The 24,663-nt window shown below is 48.4% G+C and overlaps 7 protein-coding genes across 7 annotated transcripts; 4 read left to right on the top strand and 3 right to left on the bottom strand.

Annotated features, from left to right (window-relative positions):
- The first annotated feature begins 1,039 nt into the window (after positions 1–1,039).
- Positions 1,040–5,709, top strand: EDB82DRAFT_579413 (uncharacterized protein). Its single transcript, XM_025737855.2, has 3 exons — positions 1,040–1,236; positions 1,368–2,202; positions 2,251–5,709. Exons 2-3 carry the CDS (start codon positions 1,463–1,465, stop codon positions 5,225–5,227), a joined length of 3,717 nt encoding a protein of 1,238 aa, XP_025592673.2. The 5' UTR covers positions 1,040–1,236; positions 1,368–1,462; the 3' UTR covers positions 5,228–5,709.
- Positions 5,710–6,988: 1,279 nt separating this feature from the next.
- On the bottom strand, positions 6,989–8,732 carry EDB82DRAFT_569232 (uncharacterized protein; the record flags this gene model as incomplete). Its single annotated transcript, XM_065609885.1, has 3 exons — positions 6,989–8,245; positions 8,332–8,457; positions 8,612–8,732. 3 exons carry the CDS (start codon positions 8,730–8,732, stop codon positions 7,266–7,268), a joined length of 1,227 nt encoding a protein of 408 aa, XP_065463317.1. The 3' UTR covers positions 6,989–7,265.
- Positions 8,733–8,866: 134 nt separating this feature from the next.
- Positions 8,867–11,975, bottom strand: EDB82DRAFT_310646 (uncharacterized protein). The gene is made up of 3 exons (XM_025737849.2): positions 11,687–11,975; positions 11,234–11,637; positions 8,867–11,183 (listed from the first exon to the last, which is right to left on the bottom strand). The coding sequence occupies exons 1-3, from the start codon at positions 11,834–11,836 to the stop codon at positions 9,092–9,094; spliced, it is 2,646 nt and encodes an 881-aa protein (XP_025592668.1). The 5' UTR covers positions 11,837–11,975; the 3' UTR covers positions 8,867–9,091.
- A 155-nt stretch (positions 11,976–12,130) lies between these two features.
- EDB82DRAFT_513777 (CoA binding domain-containing protein) lies at positions 12,131–13,151 on the bottom strand. The gene is made up of 2 exons (XM_025737848.2): positions 12,953–13,151; positions 12,131–12,887 (listed from the first exon to the last, which is right to left on the bottom strand). Exons 1-2 carry the CDS (start codon positions 13,044–13,046, stop codon positions 12,520–12,522), a joined length of 462 nt encoding a protein of 153 aa, XP_025592667.1. The 5' UTR covers positions 13,047–13,151; the 3' UTR covers positions 12,131–12,519.
- Positions 13,152–14,702: 1,551 nt separating this feature from the next.
- Positions 14,703–15,272, top strand: EDB82DRAFT_480096 (uncharacterized protein; the record flags this gene model as incomplete). The annotated part of the gene is made up of 3 exons (XM_065608135.1): positions 14,703–14,883; positions 14,948–15,181; positions 15,244–15,272. 3 exons carry the CDS (start codon positions 14,703–14,705, stop codon positions 15,270–15,272), a joined length of 444 nt encoding a protein of 147 aa, XP_065463316.1.
- A 459-nt stretch (positions 15,273–15,731) lies between these two features.
- EDB82DRAFT_480095 (uncharacterized protein) lies at positions 15,732–18,398 on the top strand (the record flags this gene model as incomplete). The annotated part of the gene is made up of 4 exons (XM_025737846.2): positions 15,732–15,908; positions 16,163–16,909; positions 16,964–18,069; positions 18,119–18,398. 4 exons carry the CDS (start codon positions 15,732–15,734, stop codon positions 18,396–18,398), a joined length of 2,310 nt encoding a protein of 769 aa, XP_025592665.2.
- A 4,012-nt stretch (positions 18,399–22,410) lies between these two features.
- On the top strand, positions 22,411–24,068 carry EDB82DRAFT_480094 (major facilitator superfamily domain-containing protein; the record flags this gene model as incomplete). Its single annotated transcript, XM_025737844.1, has 4 exons — positions 22,411–22,524; positions 22,580–22,624; positions 22,676–22,881; positions 22,937–24,068. 4 exons carry the CDS (start codon positions 22,411–22,413, stop codon positions 24,066–24,068), a joined length of 1,497 nt encoding a protein of 498 aa, XP_025592663.1.
- Positions 24,069–24,663: the final 595 nt, after the last annotated feature.

Here is a 24,663-nt window from a genome sequence, read left to right as displayed (position 1 = left end):
ATCGAAGCAAAAAAAATAAAAAAATAACAACTGGTCGTCATGGGGTTCTTTGCTTTGTTTGGGCCATGACCAATCAGATTTCAAATGGCCCTGAGAACATCAGGCTGTGGCGCCCTCCTTCCCGTCCGTTTCACTGTAAGCCACCGACTAAACTTACCTTGGTATCGGAAGGTGGGAGCCTCCATTGGTCGTGTTCAACTACTTTCCTCAACTCGTCTTCGTTTCTTCTTTGGGATCCATCCAAAAGAAGCACGTCTTTGTGTGTCGCACTTGTTCTGCCTCATTGTTTATGCGATAGCCAATCGCTCGCATCAAAAGCAACGTGGCTGGCCAAGTTGCACATCTAATACGGGAAATTCTAGACTGTCAGCACCCAAACCAGTCAGTGTTCTTTGAGATCCGGCTTTGCATTAGCCACAGCATCAATGGCGCTCATCAGGCAGTTACTATTGAAGTTGGAGGCCGTGATACCGCATTGTCTATTATTATCTCCTGCCAACATCTATCTCATCCATCACTTCTGTGTTGTCAATGTCACAATATTACGCGTCAATCCTCGGCTTTCGGGCTAAGGCCTGGTGTACCGTCACCGTTCAATTGCTGGCCATCTCGGACTTGTGGTCCTGTAGGCTGTCATGTGGTGGCTCTGTCGGCAATCCCCTCATGGGTTATTACTGTGATGTGCTGTGATATTGTCCCTTCTCAGCCCCTTGGCGGCCCGTAGCCTTGGGCCGAAAAGTATGAGATGCGCGATAATGGAAAGCGTTAAGGCGCCATGACAAGGAACGTCTTCGAGCGGATCTTACAAGGCCGTGCTGCTTGCTCGATTGGGGCATATTCCAACGGACGTACCCTTGCCAGACCCTTGCTTTCAACCATGTTCAATATGCATTGTTGCTCATGCTACGCATCGCCCCAAGTAAGCCAGTTCAGTTAAGGTATCCACAACGCATCCATATTAGCATTTAGCTCAAGCGGCACACCCGGTCAAGGATATCTTTTGTGAAGACTCTTTGTCCAAAGCCGTCTTCTCTGTAGTGGTCAATCCGGGATCTCTTTCACCTGAGCTTATGCTTGGCTATTGAGTTTGATTACTTCCTTACTCATTCACCCTCGTCATCAGCTCGAGACCCTGGTGATTAGGCTCTACTCGACTTTCACATCTGCTCACCGGCCGTGGAAATACGCTCAAGTGGCTTATCGAAGAGGAAATTAATACCAATTGTGGATGTTGTTGTAAGTGGTGTCAAGTGTCAAGGCACTTTTACTCAGCCCCCAACCTTGACCCGATCCTTCATCATATATCTATTCGAGGATAATACTTTTACACCCTTTGTTTGACGTTCTCTAACCTTTCGGTCAAGCAGAGTAGGGCCTTGACGTTCATTTTACCACATTCATTACCTGGCTATTGTGAGCTTCACGCCGGTAACACTCGCTACATAGAAGACAGTCGCCTGTCATGCGCTTCTCACTATTGCTCAACGTCTTAGGCGTTGCAGCCGCTGAGATTCCGGCTCGAAACGGCGAAAACTTTCTTCATAGACGTAGCGAAGCTGCCACTATACAGCCTACTGCTACCGCAAACAACGAAGTACCGATCCAAGATGGTTATGTTGCTAACCCACCCAACGCTCAAACATATGGAGCTGATGACGAGCCGAAAACATCACTGGCGCAAGTACCTCAGGTCACCCAATCTGTCTCAATCGAGGACGATGCCAAAAAGGAAGAACAGAAGCTGGAGGAAACCAGCGCTGCTGTCTCTGAACAAGGGGATGTGGCCACTGAGACAAGCCCGAAGATGGTATATAACCTCGCATGCAGTTGCAATCAGCCTGCCCCTATTCCGACCATCACGGGAGGGTATACTGCCAATCCGCCACCAGCTCCAGCTCCAACTACAACCAGTCAACTTACAGTGGTCCCGTACCCTACTTACACGCCTCCTGGGCCTGTAACCACGACGACGACCGAGCAAGCTCCAGTGCCTGATCCTACAACAAGTTCAACTTACCAGGCCCCAGAGCCCTCGACCACGGTATCTGAACCTGTAGTACCTTACCCTCCGCCGAGCTCTATATATGAACCTCCACAAATTTCAACCTCGAGCACCGAGGTTTATGAGCCCCCTAGCACAACCAGCGACACACCACTTCCTCCTACTACCACAATTTCGCCCCCTGTCACTACACAGTCATGGTAAGTTACCAAAGGCTCTTTGAAGACCTATCACTAACACGATTGAAGCGCGCCTGGCGAGCCTGTCACCGTGACAAACAAGATTTATGTTACCAAGACAGTCACGGACAAGGTCACTGAGACGATGACTGATAAGGTGACAGTGACTGAAACCCAAACTGCGGCGACAGAGACTAAGACGGTGACCGAAACGGTAACCAAGGGCACAACTGTGGTGCAGACTCAACCTCCTGTTACAGTCACTGCAGATGAAGATACAATCACTGTACCCGGCCCTACAGTTACCGAAGATGGATACACAGTCACTCTACCTCCTGTTACCGTCACTGCAGATGGAGGTACAGTTACAGTACCCGGTCCTACAGTTACCGAAGATGGAGAAGCCGTCACAGTACCCGGCCCTACAGTTACCGGAGATGGATACACAGTCACTCTACCTCCTGTTACCGTCACTGCAGATGGAGGTACAGTTACAGTACCCGGTCCTACAGTTACCGAAGATGGAGAAGCCGTCACAGTACCCGGCCCTACAGTTACCGGAGATGGATACACAGTCACTCTACCTCCTGTTACCGTCACTGCAGATGGAGATACAGTTACAGTACCTGGTCCTACAGTTACCGAAGATGGAGAAACTATCACAGTTCCCGGTCCCACAATTACTGAGGCTGGAACTACTATCACGGAGCCTGGGACCACTATAACACTCCCTCAATTAACTATCACCGAGGCTGGAACAACCGTGACTTTACCCGAGAAGACTGTTACAGAGTCCGGCAGCACTGTGACTGAAGCTGGGACCACTATCACTCTTCCTGAAGTAACAATTACCAGGCCTGGTAGCACTGTTACTGAAGCTGGAACGACCGTTACTGAGCCTGGTTTGACAGTTACCGGTACTGTTACTATCCCTGGAACCAGAATTACTGTTACCGAGACTGGAGAAGATGAGACTGTGACTATTCACAGAACTGTCATCCAACCAGGCGAAGACAAGACTATATTGAGAACCGTTACTCTTCCTGGCCAGGAATCTGTTGTGACGGTATCTGGTGAAGAGCGAACCGTTACAGTTCCTGGAGAGCGCACCGTGGTGACTGTGCCCGGTGAACAGGCCACTGTCACAGTAGAGTCCGTCGTTACTGAGCGTCTTCCAGCAGAAACGGTGACTCTTACAGAGGACGGAGAAACTGTTGTGACAGTGGTCCCAGGCCCAACAACTGTATACACCACCACATTGGTCATTGGTCAGACCGTACAGCTTCCTCCAACCACCGTTACTGCTATTCCCGGGCGCATTACTCTGTGCCCTAAGCCTACAGGCAGATCTGCGCCGCTCGACCCCAAATCGGATCGCACGTTTGGCTGTGAGCCCGGGTACGTCTGTAACCCTCCCAAGCCATCGTGGTGTAACTTTTGGGCCGAGCCACCGTCTGATGACTACCTATGTGAGCCCCAGTACTGTATCAAGGCTCCTAAACTTAAGAAGCCTCAATGGCGCAAGAATGAGACTGAGTACTATCCACGATCTCCCGGATACTTTGATCTGAACCCTGAGGCTTTCGGTCTTTCTTACGACATTTTCGAGAAGCAAGTCTACGAAAAGGTCGTCAGCAGTGAGCTCAAGACCTTCACAACGGGCAACTGGGCCTCTCAGACGACCTTGAGTGACTGGCCCGATGCTACTACCTCGGTGGCAGAGAACTACGATTACGCTCCCAGTAGTAACCAGCGACGTGGACTACATATGTTGGAGACAAGAGACGTTACTCCGGCCATTTGTTTCGATGATTGCAATGGCGCGTACAGAATTGCTCAGTCCGTTGGAAAATCAGATAGGCTTTGCAACGACGGTTCCTCGTTCCGTAAAAGTTACGGCGTTTGTCGAGAATGCATCAGCGATAACTCTGAGGGGACTAAGAAAACTGAGCGAGACTACGTCGCACCTAAGTTCCAACAGTTCACCGAATTCTGTGACGGTAAGGATACTACAAGTGCCACGACAGCCGCGCCTGCCCCCGAGTCTCAGGTCACTGGAACTCCAGACGTGGAGACGGAGAGTCAGGTCGAAGCTACCTCGGGCGGATTTGCTGCCATCACAACCGCAGAGGAATCTGAACCTGAGTCAAGCAGTGCTGCTGAGCCTCAGTCGACCGATGATGCTCCCGAGCCTACTTCCGCACAGGAAGACAAGACCACGGATCAGCCTGAGCCTACTTCCAATGCCCCTGTTACCACAGACGACTCTGATGCTGTTTCTACGGACGATTCCAAGCCTGTCTCTACGGCAGCTGATTCCACACAAGACTCAGAGCCGACTCTGACAGCAGCTGGATCATCTTCAGATGCATCACAGCCAACTACATCTGCGGAAGCTGCCGAACAGAGTGCCAATACGACTGAGAGAACCGAAGCGACAGAGACTGAAACAGCAGCTGAAGAGGCATCAACCGACGGGTCTGAAAACTCTGCAGCTGGTGAGTCCACCACTTTGCCTTTTACAACTAATAGAGTTACCGTGACTGTTACATCATCCCTTGGGGAGTCTTCTGAGACTGATGTCGTTTCTACCATCACAGAAACAGGTTCAAGAACTGCTCAGACCAAGGGTGTCGAGACAGATTCTTCCAATACTGATTCAGAGGTTGCCACTGAGACTGGTGACGCCGCAACTGAGACAGATGGTTCGGGAACTGCTTCAGAGACTGGCAGTTCTGGAGCTGCTACTGAGACCACAATCAAAGCCACACGCTCTGATAAGACTGCTGCTACCGAAACTGAGACAGAATCGGGGGCCGCTGTAACGGAAGCCACAGAAACAGACGATTCAGATGCCTCTACTGCCACCACTTCAGGTGAGAGTGAGAGCGAGAGTGAGACCAGGTCACGACTCGAGACACGCACTTCAACCTCTACGTCAGACGAGACCGCAGCACCTTCAACTGTCGAGGCTTCAGCATCCCGCTTGACGGCCAGCTTTGCCGCTTTTATCGCTCTTCTGTCGATGCTAGTTATCCTCATTTAAACTTCAACACCAACCACCCTTCATTTCACTTTTCACGACACTCATTACGATAATGTCTATTCGACAACGACAGCATGTTTATGTTTACGCTTCATGGATACTCAATGCACATACGACTTTTGGTGAAGGATGATCTTACATATTTGGTTATTTGGCTTTTTGCTACGACACTCTTTTGGCGCATGGCGGAAGGCATATAGAATCAGCATTGGGATACCAGACACTCTTTGATACACATATACCACGGGAGAGAGAAGATTTGACATTTTGAAAGCAGGGGTTAATGGTCGTAGGAGGCCAGTGTTAATTTGATAAGGAGAAAAGAATAATCAAGTAGCATGCGGTTGAAAATTGATTTTTGTATTTATCGCCGCCGCTTTGGCGAGCCGAGCTTTGCAATCTTTAGTCTGTTTTGAGTAGTGTGATGGTTTGATATAATACAGTATGTAGATATAGTACAATTGTCCGCAGTATTGTGGTACAACAAGATAGAGGAAGCGTTTTCAAGTCATCATGAGTTCGTTTGGAATCGTGCAATATTCGATGCAGCTACCAGGCGCACCGGGAAGATATGTCTTTGATTGTGCCTTGTCAATAGAGACCAATATTTGGGGTGATTACATGACTTACTATCTTTTTTTTTTTTTTTTTTTTTTTTGCCTTTTCTCTTACTTTGTCTTTACCAATCACTCAGTCCAAGCTCTTTGCGTCGTATGTAAAGAGGCTCATCCAAATTGCCGGCTTCGAGAGTCTCAAGGTATGCAACCTCTGCATCGACAGTCGATCGTCGGCGAGGGAAAATCACCCAGACACTGGGGACAGGGACAATGAAGAAAGAGAGCCCAAGCATTGTGAAGCTACGCTCTGCTTTAATCCGAGTTGAAGAATAAGTGTAATCTTGTCGCGTGTGACTCAAGACAAGATAAGTCTGGAGGCAAAGATGTTCGGAATTGTCTCAAATCTGCGTTCCAAAAACACATTCCCATCATGGCTATTTATCTGTCAGGCCCTCGGGCCCAGAATCCCAGAACTGGTCCATCGTGAACACTTGCATCCTCAAAATCCCCAAAGCCCTATCGCCATGCCCACCACCTGAGACGGATTCGGCAATGGATAAACACTTAAGGGTTCAGGGCCCATCGGTATGGAATGCAAGGGACACAGAACGCCTCGTGGCGTCTTAGACAAGTGATCTCCACAGCTTTGCTCTAGAACGTGAGCTAGTTTCGTTGGGAATAGCTTCGATTTGGAGATATTTGGAATGCAGAGATCAACGAATCTATTGGTTAGGGCTTATAGCGTCGTGTTAATCTTGCATAGATCGTCGATAGCTTTGACGTAGCTCCTCTGAAAATGGTTCCTGGCGAACGGCGTTGATCTTTAGAAATGTGACGACACTGGCGGCTGAATTTAGAATTGATCGTGAGATATGACATCGTGGGAAGCTTGCAATGCTCAAACAACAAAGACATTTCTTGTCTATCATTCATGAATCACAAGCAGTATATAGAGAAGTTCATCATCGCCAACGCCGTCATTCCTGCTAAGAACGCTCCTCTCAAGTTTGTATTGTTCTTGGCGGATGGGCATCGGAAGGACATTTCCCCCATGATGGTCCCAAGCAAGTCAAACAGAGTCACATTGTCAAGAACTTGTTGGACCATGATGAAACTTCACCTTTCATCTAAGACATCCTACGAACATATAGGACGCACAGATTTCGGTAAGTGAAACGATGACTGATCCTGAATTTCAGTCGCACCTCAACAGCAGCGTTCGTGACGAACTATGTTCAACTACAATCGCCTAATCTTCAAGTTACTAGCATGTAATCTAGGCTGGCAACACCCTGATACTGGTGACTGAGGCGGTTATGACAACGACGGTGAGAACTGTGTTGCTATCTTGAAAGACCTCGGCGAGTCCCTTGACTCTGCTCTTCATCCTGACAACCGGGTTACAAGTTCAAGAGTCCGTTCGTCCGACCTGCGTGAGTTATATGTCTACCATCCCTTGAATGCAAACATATTCATGTTGATCATTTGTAATCAGGCCCAAACACATCCACACGTATTCCAGTACCCTGAGAAATTTCTACAAAATAAGTAAATCCTTCGTCTTCGACGAATAGATTTTCACCGTCGTGATACATGAAATCGACTACCTCACGGCTGACGTCCATTCTTAAAGTGTCCAGAGCCTCTTCCCCTTCTTCATCCACACGAACAGTTATCTTGGGCTGGTCCGCTGCTTTCCTCTTACGCCAGCCCAGCATCTTTCGCATATCCTGCAATAAAGCGTGGTAGTCACCATAGTCTAGAAGAAATATGAGAAAGCTCAACTCGACCGACATGACTGTCATTGGCAATTCTCCAAGAAACTCAATAACGTCGTCCTTTTTAACATGGAAACGGGATAGGCCAAAATGTCGAAGTTGGTGCCAGTCGTTGATAGGAAAGATACTGCGTAGAGGAATCACATACCGTTCGACATCTTCGTCATCGTTAGGGTCTTCGAGAATTGCGATATTGGTATAAAGACTAATATGCTGGGGATCCGGCGCCATAGCAAGTAAATTTCGCAAATGGCCACTGCGAAAAGAACGCCCATCAAGCTGGTACAGAGCGGCGCAGTGTAGGGAGAGGTCAAGATGCGGGAACCCAGGCTGACTTAAAATAGTGATCAAGTCGCTCCTCTCGTTGTTGTTGTCGGGTCCATCGAAAATACGACAGCTGATCCCAGTTCGGAGTTGATTGGTATCGACGATTAGATTTGTAACTTTGCTTCCCGGGTTGTTACGCAAGTGCTGGGCAAGGATACGGCTTACGAGTAGATAGCCACGCCACTGGCCCCCCATCACAGGCCAGCTACGCTCAAGAGGGTATACAAGCCCATGGAGTGATCTGATTGTGGGTGTGGGATATAGCGGTCGTCCAGGCACTCCATGAGTTGCGGGAGTGATTGTTACTCTTCTCAAAATCGGAAGACGCAGGAGACCATACTCAAGCGCATTGGCGTCTTTGTTTGTGATAATCTGTAGATATACTTGAATGCTTCTGCTGGGCTGGGTGGATTTTGAAGAGACTCCTGAGCGTGAATATAACGTCTGTTATAGTATGAGTGTATGTACCAGAGGTTCTCGCGGTAAACATCAAGATACCACTCAGGAACTCCTGTAACGTCGCCGATGTCATCCTCAAAGTCAGACATCGAGCCACCATCCATGTCATCTGCGTGGCCGAGACGTGCATCATCATAAATGATTTATGTGACATCATGTTGATAGATTTCATAGTCTACAACTGCTCTGAACACCTGTATGTCGCTTAAGTTGGCTGGAAGAAATAGGCGGTTGATACGCGGATGTGCAATATCTTTAAGTACATGTTTGGCGTAGATTCTTAATATCAACATTGGGCAGTTCCGATATCATTTGATTAAGGATCTCGCCTGAAAGGTATTGGAAAAGCCCAGATAATTCTCGGCTGTGGTCGAGAACGGCCATCTAATTAGAAGAATGGACGATGAAGTTGTGAAAATTTAGTTCAAAGATATGAGTAGCTAGTCTGCTTCACACCCACATGGTCGCCGTTAGGGTTGATGAAATTACTATTCAATGGCCAACTGCAATACAATTGGCAATGGCATCGTGGGAAGATTGCAAATGCTTAAACAACAAGGGCCTTTCTTGTCTTTCATTCGCTAATAGCAACAAGCAGTATTTAGAAAAATTCATCGTTACCAACGCCGTCATTCCTGAACTTGTTCATGCACGTCACATCTCGTTTCATCAAAAGCAGAGTCTGTATGTATCCAGCTTGTTTGCCTCCCATCCCATCATTCAGTTCTCGGGAAAGTCATGTCTCATTCCACAACCAGTCCTTCCAGTACGTGCATGGCCCTTGAGCCCTCGCTCTCGAACCGGCTGACTATGGCTTCACACTCGTGCTTCAGCTGCTTCTCAGCCTCTGAAGCGTTGTGGTAGATCCACTCCTGCACTGTCATCTGCTTCTCCGGTGATGTCAAAGTCTGGCCCTGCTTAAGATATCTTTCCAGGCCATTCTCCTTATCCGAGTCCTTGAGTGGTGTTCCAAAGACGGTATCCAGATCCAACTCCGTCCATGGAGCAGTGCTACGAAGTCCTGCAATTATGTTGCGTTTGGATGGTGAGAGCTTGGAAGGCGATGTGCGGGTAGGTGTAGTGATGACAGGCGCCAATGCCACTCTCTTGGGGTTGGCACCGGGCGTGGGTCTTGATGATGGTGGTTCGTTCTCGGCATCTGAGGCCTGAGGTGATTGAGAAGGGGAGATAGCTGCTTGTCGAGCTGAAGGGGCAGGGGAGATGACTCTTCCAGGGGTAGAAGGCGGGTTAGCCAGATGAGCTGCGCTGGGCGGCGGGGATGATGGCACAGGCGATTGTTGTGCTGACTCCACAGAAGCAGCACGATGAACAGGCTCTTCAGACGCATAAATCTCGACATCTTCCTGCATGCGATCTTCCACGGGCTGGCTAAATGGCTGGGTTTGCTCTTGGCTAGCCGCGGCTTCCAGTGACTTTCGAGCCTCCAGCGACTTCTTTGATGGACGACCACGACCTCGTTTAGGGGGCGCGTCACTCAATTGGCTTACATCTGCGCCGACAGAAGGTCGGGATGCCAATGACACCTTGGAAGGCCTACCACGACCTCGCTTCACGGGTGGTTCTTCAGCGGCTTCAGTGGTGGTTTCTGTTGGGGCCTCTACCAGCTCGATTTCGTTTGCGGAAGCACGAGAGGCGAGAGATGCTTTAGAAGGACGTCCTCGACCTCGCTTGCCAGTGCTCAAGCGAGCTGCTGCTGACTTCTTGACAACGGTATCAGTGCTGGCAAGACTGTCTTCGTGAGCTGGTTCATCAGCCTGGGCTTGTGCTTCTGTTTCAGCACCATCTCCCTCGTCCACTTCTGGCGCGGCTTTTGTTTTCTTCGACTTTGTCTGTTTAGATGCCTTTTTAGTGTCGGCTTTTCGCCCTTTCTTTGGAATTTGTAGCTCTTGATGCTCAGCTTCAGGTTCTGCGTCTGACTCTGGTTGCGGCTCGTCTTCTAGCTCTGGTCCCGTGTTGTTGACTTCCATCTCAGCTTGTAGAGCCTTGAGATCATCGTCAATTTCGTCCTCATCTGGCTCGATAGGCTCGGGATTTAGCATAGCATAGTCGCGTGAATACTCCTGCTGCTCAGCCTTGGCCAGCGAGATCTTTGACATGCTCTCTTTCTTTTGGCGTCTCTCAGAATCAGAGTCAAAGGTCAACTCGTCGTCTTCAGTAAGTTGGTTCTCAAGGTCCGCTTCCAGCTGTCGCTCAATTTCATCATCGTCCGGGAACGTCCCCGGGGTTGCTTCGTGGCCTGTTGTTACCACCTCTTCCACGACAGACGCTGTAGAGACATTATGCGACGATTTAGCTGCAGGCTTGCGCGTCGTCTTCTTTTTACTGCCCTTCTTAGGAGCAGGAGCTTCGGCCATATCTGAGTCTTCATCTTGTACTACTGTAGACTCGTTGACAGCACGCATCACGCGCCTCTTGCCTGGTGGAGCATCTGAAACGGCCATGCTCACATCTTCCACCGCTGAGCTGTCACGCTTCCTCCCTCGGGAAAGCTTAGATGGCTCTTCATCTTGCAGCGACACCTCGGTATCCTCGACTGATGTATCCTTCTTTGCCTTTGTTTTTTGTCCCTTGGCGGTCGTTTTACGTGCTTTTGTTTTCTTTCCGCCTGTTGTATTGGAGCTCGTTGTCATAACGCTGTCGTCTATAGCAGCTGTTGAGTCGTTCATTGAAGGCGCTTCTGAAGCAATGGTCGCAACGGATTGGACAGATAAACGCGACGCTTTGGATGCGCGCGCAGCTTTGGCTTTGCTCGATTTCTTGGTTTGTAGCAGAATGAAGAATGGACAGTTAGGGGATCGGTTGTAGTGCTCGTCGCTGCGCTGTATTAGTCGTTGCCGTAGGTCAAGACAAGTTGCGATACTCACAGAGGCTTGTCGGTAGGTTCCCAACCGTCGAGAGCGAGTTGGCAGTAGGTGCAGGTAGCCATATCGTCCGACTCTTCAGTTGGCGTGTACTTCCAACCGGCGTCGACTAGTTGCTTAGTTTTACATTTCCATCCCTTTTTGGTATCGTGGGGCCATCTGCCAGCAAATGTTGCTTTTCGAGCTTCCTTCATGTACGGCTGATCTGGGGCTTGTTGCGCAAAATCTCCCACGTTTGATTCGATCGCAGCAACAACTGCCCAGCCGCATTCGGGAGCATGCGTCAGATGTTCGACAAGGGGGTCGTCGTTGGCTTCCCAGCCGTCAAGGCCCTTGTGGCACAGGAAGCATTGCGCATTATCGGGGTTTTGTGGTGTTGGGTTGAAGAAGAGTCCAGCGCGAGCAAGCTACAGGACTGTCAGATATTATTGGTATCGAGGCAGGTTTTTAACATACACTATCGGGTGTAATGGTCTTGTGAGGCCAGTTGAGAGCTTTGGTGCCCCGTCCACTTGCTGAAGATCCTCGCTTTTTGGAGTTTTTCTGGAAAGAAGCTAATCGGCTCTCGTATGTAATGAATTGGTCGGTAATATCGTCGAAAGACATGGTTGTAGGTAGGTTGCGCGTGAAAGCGCGGTCAAGGGTAGCAGCTCTTTAATCAAGACGCGATGCGTCGGCAAAAGGTCAAGTTGGAGAAGTCGCAACGAAGCAGAGGCCAAGAGAAGAGAATAAATAGAAGGAAATCAAGAAGTGATTGCGCTCATGACAGGGTTCGAATACCGCTTAACAAATGCAAGTCCACGCGTCGTACCAACAGGTATCCTACCTTTTACCTTGTGGTATAATTAATGGCGGTGGGAAGTTGTTGTGTGGAAGGAATTCGAGATGCTCGCTTGCTGCGACGGAATTGATCAAGCAAAAGAGGCGGTCGAAGGGTGGGACCTGGCGCGTTTGTTTACTTTGGTGGGTCAGTCAACCCCAGAGACCCAAACATGGATTCTCTTAGTATTACCCCCAGACAATTTGACAACAAGTACAGATTTTAACGAAAAGACATCTCGCTTGTTTATTTACATGGGTTCCTTCGATTCCACCGAGCTGTTATGATCTATTATTAGCAATTGATCTGATCATGATAACCCAGGTGTAGTGTAGTACACTAGGTAAGTATATTTTACGTTAGTAGATAGATATCTACAACTTGCAGAGATGTAAAGCCAATCACAACATCATCTGGTTGTCTGTTTCTCATACCAAATGCGATCTGTACCTGCTCGGCTTAACTCATCCTATAACTTCCCTGCTGCTTTCAATCCTCGCTCGCCATCCACCAAGATGCACCATCCCTCATGACCTCGCCCACCATCTCCGGCAATCACGGCTTCGAAAGTTCCTGGAGAGTTAGCAAACTTGAGAACAGCATCGTCAAAGCTTCCAGGCTGAAGCCAAATAGACGGGATTCCCTTCTCCTTGGCCTCTTGAAGCACCTGAAGAGTTGCTGCAGGTGGAGTAATGACCGAGAGAGACGTCTCGGTAGGGTTTGGAAGAGCCGTCACATTGGGAACAGTGGCATGGTCCTTGTTCAGCGCATTGATCGTCTGTGAGCCCGGGTTTATGGGGGTGACTGGTAGGTCATGATGAAGATACCAAACAAAGACTACATAAATGAGGCGTTGATGAGTGAAACGTGGTTCCATATAAGAATGAACAGGTACACCTTACCACGATGACCAAATTTGGCTGGGTTGGAACTGGCGCCCGCCACTGCGTAGGCAGACGAGGTAAAGAATTTGCGAACAGCAGCCTCAGTTGTCATGTTGAAGCGTTTGTATATGTTTATGTTATTTTTGAACTTGAATAAATGTTCTGTGACGTTGCAAGAATATATGCGATTTTGCCGAGGATAAAGGTTCCCATACTGTGGGCGGGGTTTCTATTAAGACGCCATACAGCTGATCACTTATTAAATACCCGGGTTGCGTCACAATGTCTACCTTAGTACTTGCCTATGTAGGTATACAAGATTTACGAAATCGAACAATTAGACATTACTTATGTAGAGTTTCTAAATTTGAGGGAGACCTTCTTTTGAAAGGTTATACTGCTTTTCTAGTTAACATCTATTCGGGTGAAGATATTTATTGGTATATCTACAACCTGAAAGATACAGACTGGGCCGTCCACCGTTGGTTGGCGTTTCTGCATGTCCGGCTCGTCCCGTAAGTCTATTTAGAACTCTTTGTTTAATGTTTGCCATCAAATTGGTAGAATTGACTATGGGTGGCTTGACAATCCCATAATATGTTGGTTTGAGAAAGGGTATAGGGTAACCGTTTTACGACCACGAGCACGTTGGATATCTAACTTAGTACTTATCATAGGACGATCGAGATTGCTCGCTAATAAGCGAGATCTGTGATAAGTGGTATGTCTTAACATCGTTTCAATCGATCTCGGATGGCTGTTGCTTGCCAAAAACCAGGGCTGTTCATCCCAAGGTCATGTCTGTGAAACCCGCTTCATGAGAAGAAATTAAGCGAATTGAAAACATGACGTCGATAAGAACAAGTGCTGTATGCATGGCGGAATATCTTTGAGCAGAAATGATAGCGCCGTAGTAATGAGCGGTAAGTATATCATGCCTGGAAAGTTGTGCCTGGCCTCATCTTTACAGGTCATAGGCAGAGACTAATCGTAAGGTACTAATGATTGCTAGAACCACTATGATACTTTGGCTGAAGCATTGTAACATTGGTAACAGTTTAGATTTGTGCAAAAATATCTAGATATTGTTTCATGATAGTAGCTGCGGTACATAATTCGTAACGTGTTTAAAAGCGTCTTGCATTATTTACTCCAGTTTCAATAGTTTCACCGCCAAACGGCGTTAGTAAAAGTGGACAAAATAAAGCGGATACATTGAGATGTTTTCATCTGTAAAGTGCTCAGTTTATTCTGCAGGTGGTGACATGGCTCAAGTTGACCCATGGACTGACCCCGTTGCCCCGTCAGTGTCTAGCAAAAGACTCCAGGGAGGCCAGAGCGTGGACAGGAAGTGCGCATGGAATGTAATCTTGGCCCTCTTTTCTATCTTCTTCATCTTTCAACCTCTCAACACCATTTTTCCATTCTCAGAAACCATCATAACGACGTTTTTATCGACTGCTTGTTGCGTTACCAACTCAACCAGCCACAGAACAGAACCACCCCTCCAATAACCTACCTAAAAATGGTGAGCTCCAGTTGCCCCGGACACCCCTTTATTCGGATGCGTAAACAATGCACCCCGCCTTCTGATTCGACGGATTGCCTTTTGCGTTGCCCGAATAGTTGGAAGTTGGCTTTTTGCTTGTCAAATCAGTTCAAGTTCAGTCTTGATTCTCCGCATCTTGCATCTCCTTGAATATCACAACATTCGCAATCGCAAACTTCACATACCACGCAACTCTCATTATACTCATCATAAGCAATCATGTCTAACAACAAGTTTGAATCGCAGGCTTCTACCAACTACAAGGAGGCTTTTGCCCTGTTCGACAAGCGCGGAAACGGCCGTGTCACTGTTGACAGCCTCGGTGATCTTCTGCGCGCCTGTGGCCAAAACCCTACTCTTGCTGAGATCCAGGACCTCGAGAAGAATGTTGGTGGCGAATGTGAGTAACAAACATGCCCCTGCGACGATAAACACCAGAGCTCATGCTGACGTTTCCGACACAGTCGACTTCGAGACATTCCAGCGCGTGCTGAACCGCCCCGGTGGTTTCCGCGACCCTGGCGAGCCTGAGGAATACTGCCGCGGTTTCCAAGTGTTTGATAAGGATATGACGGGCTTCATCGGCGTTGGCCAGCTCAAGTACATCTTGACAAACCTGGGCGAGAAGATGACCGACGAGGAGGTCGACGAGCTCCTCAAGGCCGTTGACACCAGCTCAGGCCAGGTCAACTACACTGGTACGTACAACCCCAGAAGAGCAGCAACGGTTCGAGCGGCGACTGACATAACACAAAAATAGACCTCGTGCGAACCATCCTCGCCAACTAAATACTATAAAGATATGGGCGGGTTAGGTTATGCATCGACGTTGACGGACCGGCGTTTGCTTGTTTGATTATGGATATGGATGGAATCGGCTACGGATACGCCGAAATGATGAATTATTGCTGCCCTTGTACGGCGCACTAGCATGTCTGGATTTTAAGTAGATAACTGGGAGGCGAGTAGGAGTTATGAAATAAAGCTCTATATGTCTCAACTGTTTATATGGTACAGGCTGTATTTTGGTTGTGGTGGAGTTGGAGTTGTCATGGATCCCGTTGGCAGCTCAAAGCTTCCATGTCTGGGTCACATAGCTTGCCTCAGCTTTGGAATCTCGAAATTCTCCTTCTTTTCCCCAACTGGTTGATATTGACAGTGATTAACAATGGCTATTATGTTTTTGTTATGGCCTTCATAGTTTATGCATGATTTACTTTTCTAATTTTCTTATTAGCCGCTTTGATCATGACACAGCATCCGACTGCCCCGCGATTTCGCTGGCCTGAGCGGGTCCAAGTGGGAGCTCTAAGCTGCACCTCTCAATTAACGCCCCATCTTGCTACATCTACAGTAAACGCCTTCTCAACGCCTTTGACGCCTAGACACGGATCAATCGAATTAGAAAAGACCCCTCTTTCGACTGTAAGTCGTCTCAATTTTGAAACTCGACCGCCTTCAAACCAATCGGCTGACCTTCCAGGTAACATTTACATCCCATCCGTCCATCCAAGCTGGACAAGCGTACTTCATCCAGGCCCCTCCTCCTCCTCCTACTCTCCCTCCTCTTCCTTCTCGTCGCTGTAACTCTGGCTTCTTCAAGAGCTTTCTCCCGTATTGGCTCTCTTGCGAATCAAGTCAGATTCCAAGCTACACGAACAATTCTATCAACAAGACAGCTCATGACTAGCACCATGGCTCCCGACAAGTATCGTAACCCTCCCCAGGCGCCGCCTCTGTTCACCGCCACCCCCGAGTCGATTGCTGCCGACACCAAGAAGCTCTGCGATGCTACTAAGGATGCGCTGGACTCTGTTGCTGCCAATGTCACCGCAGATAAGGCCTCTTTCGCCAACGTCCTTGAGCCTATCCTCATAGATGAGAATTTGGCTGCCACTCAGCGTCGCATCTTGACCTTCTACCACCATGTTTCCACCAACAAGGAGCTCCGTGATGCTTCTACCGAGTCCGAGAGAGTCTTCAATGACTTCGGTATCGAGTGTAACATGCGAGAGGATATCTTCAACGCCGTGGATGCGGCTTTCGCCAACCGAGCATCCCAGGACCTCACTAAGGAGCAGGCACACGTTCTCGAGAAGGAGAGGAATAAGTACATCCGAAACGGGCTTCGTCTGCCTGCCGGCCCCAAGCGAGACCGATTCAAAGAGATACAGAAGCGCCTGAGCGAGCTCGAGATTCAGGGCCAGACAAACCTCAATGAGGAGAAGGGTGCCATTTGGTTCACTCCCGAGGAGCTCAAGGGAGTTCCCTCGGACGACATTGACGTCGACTCGCTTGAGAAGGGCACTGGTGAGAACGAAGGCAAGGTCAAGCTCTCGTTCAAGTACAACCATTACTTCCCTCTTATCAAGTATGCAATTGATGCCGACACTCGTCGCAAGTATACTGTTGCTGAATCCAACAAGGTATGATTCAATCGATATCCCTCTATGAATCCGAAAGACGAACTGATTTTCCAGGCCAATGTAAATGTCCCTATCTTCCAGGAGATCATCACCCTCCGTGACGAAGCTGCACGACTTTTGGGTTACGACAACCATGCAGCCCTGCGCATTGAGGAGAAGATGGCGAAGAGCCCCGCCGCCGTTCGATCTTTCCTAGATGACCTTCGAACCCGACTTGCTGAGGGTGGCGCCAACGAGATCAACGCCCTCAAGGAGTACAAGAAGAACGATTACGAGGAGCGCGGCCTATCATTTGACGACAGCTTCTACATGTGGGACACATCCTTTTACTCCCGAATCCAGAAGGAGAAGGAGTACAGTGTTGATGAGGCCAAGATTTCTCAGTACTTCCCTGTCGAATCAACATTTGCCGGCATGCTGAAGATCTTTGAGGAGATCTTCGGATTTGTCTTTGTCGAGCTTACCCCCGAAGAGAGAGCCAGACTGAGCCCCACAGGCAAGGCCGAGGACATTGTGTGGCACGAGGATGTCTTGATTTACAGTGTCTGGGATGACGAGGCCTCAGGCTCAAACTTCAACGGCTACCTGTACCTTGATCTTCACCCTCGTGACAACAAGTATGGCCACAACGCCAACTTCAACCTGGAGCCTGGTTATGTCACCGAGGATGGCAAGAAGCACTACCCTGTTACTGCCCTGGTCTGCAATTTCAGCAAGCCAACTCCCAAGAAGCCATCCCTGCTGAAGCACCACGAGGTTGTGACCCTGTTCCACGAGCTTGGTCATGGTATCCACGACTTGGCTGGTCGCACCCGCTACAGCTACTTCCACGGAACCTCCACAGTGCTCGACTTTGTCGAGGCTCCATCTCAGATGCTCGAGAACTGGTGTTGGACTCCCAGCGTGCTCAAGTCACTTTCTAAGCACTGGGAAACAAAGGAGCAAATTCCCGACGAGCTTATCGAAAAGCTTGTTTCTACCAAGCGTCTTAACTCAGCGATCGGCGCACTTGGACAGCTAGTTATTGGCCTGTTTGACATGACTGTGCACACTCCTGAGTCTCACGAGGCTGTCAAGAAGCTCAACGCTGGCCGAACTTGGAACGAGCTTCGACATGAAATTTCCGGCACCAAGGGACCTGAGGATCTTGGAGAAGGACTGTACGTATCTATTAAAACCATTTGAACAACTGAGCTAACTATTTACTAGGGAATGGGGTAACCGACATGCTGGGATCGGCCACTTCATTGGCGGATACGATGCTGGATACTACGGCTACCTCTATTCTGAGGTGTTCTCGCTCGACATGTTCCACTCATTCTTCGCCAAGAACCCAATGGACGGTAAGGAAGGTCGACGCTACCGTCATACCGTGCTTGAGAGAGGTGGAAGTATCCCTGAGATGGAATTCTTGAAGGAGTTCCTGGGCCGAGAGCCTAGCTCGGAAGCTTTCTACAAGGAGCTTGGGCTCTCTTCATCTGCTTCTTAGGTCAATTGCAGTTAATGAGTAGAAGAGAGAATACGATTGACGAATTGAAGAATACGGGAAATTACGCGAGCGTGCTGAAGATCGGAATGTTATTCATGAACCACGTGGTAGTGTCGTACAATGATGACTGCGGATTCTCCCCCCTGGGTCCTGCAGTGACATACGAGAATGGAATCTCGTATGTTGCAGCTACCCGCACGTAGATCCTGTCACCTGCCCCGAGCCTATAGACTGTCCATGCAATGACCGCACTCTAATGCTTACTGGAAACTGCGAACATGCTCTAGATGAAAGGTTGGCTGCATGTATTTGTGTAACTTAGAATTATCGTCAAGTCGCCATAGGGATATTCAGGGCTGTAGCAATCGCTTTTATTGACTGATTGAGAATAGACACTAGATGATGAAGAAGTTATCCAATGTAACCACCCGCTACCTTGGTGAATAGATCATGTGCAATGCAGGTTTCCATTCTGTGAAGTAATATCTAGGCAGTTTAGCTCGAGTAGTTCGCCCTGTTTGTGGTTAGATGTACGGTGACAAGGGGTAACCTTGGGAAATAGACCGAACGGAGGGCAAAGAAGAGCATAGCGTGAATTTGAAAAACGACCAGTAATTTTGGGTTTAAAGATAGAACTCTTACAAAGTGAAACAAACGACTGCTAATGACGAATACCAAATGGTGGCAAAGAAGTCACTCTTTTGAGTTTTTTGCAAGCTGACGAATTTGGACTCGATGGGTTATGGTTACATTTATCTGGTGGAGTCTCTACTATGGTCTGATATCTAGGATACTCGGTCAACTTCCTGACCTTGATGAAGCCCGTGTATCTCGTTATCCTGTATTGTCGATAGATCACCAACTACTGGAAGTGGGAAGAACTCCACGTCCTATTAACTAAGAAACTGATAGAAAGTGGCATCATCCCAAATATCTCGAATGTAGTCTGAAAGATCGTGGGGTATTGAGATTCAGGCGCGGAACCGCATCTCCGTTCCCCAGCCTTTGATGTTGATGTTCTGGATCCGGGTAAGCTTTACAAGCAAGCTGACTCGTGGAAAGGATTTAGAGAAGCTTCTAATCGGACGATATGAAGTTGTCCAGGCTGAAAAAAAAAACCGGCGTCGGATCTCCGTGAGCATGATCCTTGCGGCCACCCTCATCACTAGTTTGCCTGTCATATAGCAATGCTACCCAATATGACTTCATTGCAACTTGGAGAAAATTACATAGTTAGTGCTGTGCTTAGAAGTACCGGAGACTTTACCGGCCGCTACGGCGTTGTGCGGGCTTTAGCCTCCGCGCCCCTATCGTGCAGTGCATCAGACCACTCCAACTCGCTTCGGTCTTGAAGTATGATAGAGGAAGAGGGGGAGAGCCAATAGCGTTAGAGTATGTAGTCTGTACAGTAGTAAGAGTGGAGGCCTTGCCATCCGAGACTAACGCGGGGGTTGCCATCTATCTTGATTTCGAGATATTAGAATGAGATGGGAATGATGAAGGGTTGATGGATCTGCGGAGAAGACTGGGAACAATTTGGGGCTAACAACTCTCTAATCATGGATGGCTTGCGCGGGGGAACGGGTAGTCTAAAATAGTGACTGCGGGGAAAGATGGGGTAACTTGATGGGGTTGAATGAGGGTAGATGTGATGTTGTTAAGGTATTAGATTATTACTAATTAATACATATAATACCTGATAGCTCTTTGTTACTTTGAGATGACCAAAATCATAGTTGTGCTGCCCTGAATGAAAAAGCCAATTGATATCTGCGAGTCTCACAATAAGAAGAGCCGAGTATACATCACTGTGATCCACCATTCAAGTCTAATTACACCCTGCAACTACCCGCGCTGAAATTTACCAACTACATTTCAGAGTGATGATCTAATTGCTTCTTCATGCTGTGCCAACAACATTGGCGGCGTGGCTGAAGCGAGAAGGATAAACGACTGGATAAGAGCTATTCCAGACTACATTCCAGAAATGAACAGCCCCAAGCCTCAGTATGCAGGTTCCCTAGCGTCCCGTCACCGTATCTCTCCAACACGTTTTTAGCGGGCTGATGTTCCAGGCGACATGACACTTGATTCCTTTTTGATAGGATCCCCGGTGTTTGCACCGTACGCTTCGGATTTGCCGCCGGGATTGGACCGTGCTTGCCATGGTAAGCAAGAGGAAGGGTGTGGTTGATAGGTCAGTAGGCATATCAAATGTGGTAATGCAAGACAGCGACAAACAGCGGATCCGATGCCAGCGGCAAGATGGAAAGGATAAAGCTTGTATTTGTTAGCGTAGTAAACAAAAAAAGAAAAATAGGCGGGGAGACGAAACAGCGCCAAGGGTTTTGAGATGTGGACAAACAGTCAGAAACAAGTACCCGAGGATCTCTTTAAGGACATGTTTGCGTCTGTGTAAGCTCAAGCGTGCGAGTGCGGAGCCTGGATGAGATAGATGGGATGGGATGACATGACATGATCCGTCACTCAATACACAAGAGTCTCTACTACTACATATATTGTTATGGCGTTACTTGGTTGTGTATAATCCAATGGTCCTTGATGAAGCACGGTGCACCAATAGATTAGTACAGTACTCGATGGGCCAAGTAAGAATTGGAGAAAATAGATTTGTTAGTCCTTGGAGAATCGTTAGCCTACGAGGAAGTCTAATAAACGAGAATCCACCAGAATACGACCCTGATAACCAAGCAAGAATCAAGCAATTGCATTCTCATCCTGCTTTAACCAAATACCCTGTCCGACTCTTTCTCCTGCGGCTCACACCTCGCACTTGAGCAACATGTCCCAACACTCTCAGAGCGCCATCTCGCGTGGCCGCCCCTCGGACGCACAAAGGAAGACGTACAGTACCACTCTTGCATGCCATCCCTGACGTTACATAACCCATCTGCCGGGCTCCATCATGATGCTTTTCTTTCTCAAGTCACTCGCTGCGCTGCAGGACAAGCCAGGGTTCATATAAGACGATGCATGCAAGGATTGTATTCCCCTGCAAAGGTACCCCAAACCCCGCAGTAGCAGTAAAGAATTGGAATAAAATGGAAGAGTCTTTCTTTGAACACCGGGATATGGCTGCTGTTGCTTTGTAGCTACAACGTAATCCTGTACACCCCTCCCCACTGAGACATAACAGCTTCGTCCCCCTGGTTAGAGGCAAGAGAGATATGCTCAAAGGATTAATGGGATGTGGTTCGTCGATAACTGAAATGTCATGTCGGCTGCAGTAGCGGACGGACAAACGGAAGAGAGTTTCTGGTACAGACTAAGGTGAGGGTTGTTAGTTAAAGTTGAAGCCCAGGGAGCGTGGTGTGGCTGCATACCTCCTCAACACTCCTATCCTATGCCTTTTCCTCCACTGCCATTGTCAGTTCTCGAAAATAGTGCTTCTCTTTGTTTCCTGGCATAAAAATGTGGATGTTTAAATTTCCACATGTTCGGGGTGTAGGAGATGATTGAGGCTTTCCTTGAAGCCCTTTTCCCCACCTCAACCAACTATTAAAGGACATGTTCCCCGTCAACTGCGCGAATGAATACAGTAAACCTTCACCCTCAAAGCATATACAAGAGACTAAGGCTTTGGTTCTCTTTCCGTATACGTTATCAGATCTTCCGTCTCCTCGCCTCGTTCGACACGCAAAGAGGGTTTCGTTTCCCCTATTGCACCGTCACTCCCGCGTCTGGGGTTTGTTATTGTTGTCTCGCATCTTCGGTTGACGAGATAGACAGTACGCTGCACTTGGTTTTGTCTCAATAGTCTTTTTGAGCCTCTCTTTCTTCCTTCTCAGACTCTTTCCAACTGGCCCTCCCCCCTCCTTCCTCTTCTGTCTCGGCTGGTTGCTCCATCCTTGTCCTCCACCAGTTCCTTTCTCCCACGTTTTTCTGACTGCCGCTATCCTCAAAAGAGCTGGCCCTACTTCTACCCTTTATCATCTTCCTCGTGATCCAGAGATACGAAATCCTGGTTCGGATATCTCAAGGATATATCAACATGGGCGACTACGATCGAAGGGAGCCCTTCGAAGAGAAGGCCTTGTCCTCCGAGGTTGATCTCGCCGATATTGACCCCGATGCCGGGTTGACCGAGGCCGAGAAGAAAGAGGCTGTGAGTAGCACACATTATGTAAAATATTGAAGATGAGTTACTGACACGGTTTCAGGAGAAGAAGCTACTTCGAAAAATTGATATGCATCTCGTTCCTTGGGTATGACAACCCTGCGCCATACAACAGCGGCAACAAACTAACAATAAATAGCTATGTCTCCTCTACCTCATCTGCTTCCTCGATCGAACCAATATCGGCAATGCAAAAATCGCTGGTCTACTCGATGACGTGCACATGAGCAATTCGCAGTTCAACGCAACTTTGACCATCTTCTACGTCTCGTATGCCATTTTTGAGCCCCTGGCCAACGTTCTCTTGAAATGGTCCAAGCCTTCGATCTTTATCCCTGCCATCATGTAAGTTCCCATATTAACAAGATGCTACGGTCACGGGAACTAAATTATAGCGCAGGGTTCTCTGGGGAGCATCGATGTTGGGTATGGGGTTTGTCAAGAACTGGGATGGCCTTATGGCTGCTCGATGGTTTCTTGGTGTTACGGAAGCCGGGCTCTTTCCCGGAATCAACTATTACCTATCCTGTTGGTACAAACGATCCGAGTTCGGCGCCCGTGCTGCGTGGTTTTTCTCAGCTGCTGCTCTTGCTGGCTCTTTTGGAGGTCTTTTGGCCGCCGCTATTCAGAAAATGGATGGTGTATCTGGAATTGCTGGCTGGGCCTGGATCTTTATCATCGAAGGACTTCTCACCATCATCATTGGTATCGTCTCTTTCTGGATGGTCCACGACTTTCCTACACAAGCAAAGTTTCTAGACGAAAAGGAGCGAGCTCGTGTTATTTACCGACTCTCTGCCGATAACCAGTCCTCGGCTAAGGACGAAAAGTTCAAGATGAAGTACTTTTGGCAGTCAATCACGGACTGGAAGACCTATGTTGGTATGCTTATCTATATGGGTCCTTTGATGCCCCTGTACTCCTTCAGTGTCTTCTTGCCCACCATCATCCAAAACATGGCCTTCACCGATAAGAAGGCAGTTGTCAAAAACCAGCTTCTCAGTGTACCACCCTACGCCGTGGCAGCTGTCGCCACTATTTTTGTCGGTATCTACTCGGACAGGATCAACAAGCGAGGTATCTTCAATTTGTGTGCGGCGCCCGTAGGAATGGCAGGCTTCATCATGCTAATCGCTTCTACGAACCCTGCGGTGCAGTATACTGGGTGTTTTTTGGGTGCTCTCGGTATCTACCCTGTCATCCCCATTACCATCAGTTGGGTCGCCAACAATGTTGAGGGTGTGTACAAGCGAGGCATCACTCTCGGCTTTGTCATAGGATGGGGCAACCTCAACGGTGTGGTGAGCAGCAACGTCTTCATCAACAGCCCTCGTTTCTACGAAGGACATGGCACAGTCCTGGGATACATGTTTGGTGGCATCTTTTGTGGCAGTCTGTTGATGTATGCCTTGCTTGCCCTCGAGAACAAGAAACGGTTGGCTGGTGAACGGGATCACTTGGTAGAGGGAAAATCTGCCGAAGAGATCCACGAGATGGGCGATAAGCGACCCGATTTCATTTACACACTGTAAGAGTATTTACGATTTATCATGTTCAGAGAGGGGGGATGCCGATTGGTTGTACATGGATTTGTACAGGGTTGTAAATTGAACCACGAGTATAAATCAGCGATCAGTCTGATCGGTCATGTACAAATAGATGCAAGAATACTGTTTCTTCTGCGTCTGTTATTGCTGCCAAGTGAACCAGAGCGCAAGCGTCTGCTTGCGACATTCTTGCACACTGAGATGCGGGTCCGTCTCGTGCCTGTTCATGTTCTGGAAGTAGCTGAAAAGCATCTCATTCCGTAGCCTGATGAAGGATCAGCCAGCCACATCAACTAACAGGGCGAATATGCTGCAACTTATCTGCTGACAGACGCCTCCTCTGATATCCCATTGTAATTGATGAGCTTCGAATAGTAGCAACTAGTGCAGGAGCTAGTATATACTGTATGTATTAGTGTGTGGATAGATAGATGTGCACTTTGCTAGGTTGAGGGGAGGCCGGTAATTGGATTAAAGGCACTGTTTATTGCTGCAGCCACCCGCCACGTCTCATCCTTGCCACACGACCGAGACCTGGGACTGAAAAGACATACAGGGCAATCAAACTCGACTCTGCGCT

Source organism: Fusarium venenatum, assembly GCF_020744135.1.
Source record: "Fusarium venenatum strain MPI-CAGE-CH-0201 chromosome Unknown EDB82scaffold_4, whole genome shotgun sequence".
NCBI lineage: Eukaryota > Fungi > Ascomycota > Sordariomycetes > Hypocreales > Nectriaceae > Fusarium > Fusarium venenatum.
The sequence above is the reverse complement of the archived record's forward strand: the minus strand, read 5'-3'. Positions and strand labels throughout refer to the sequence as shown.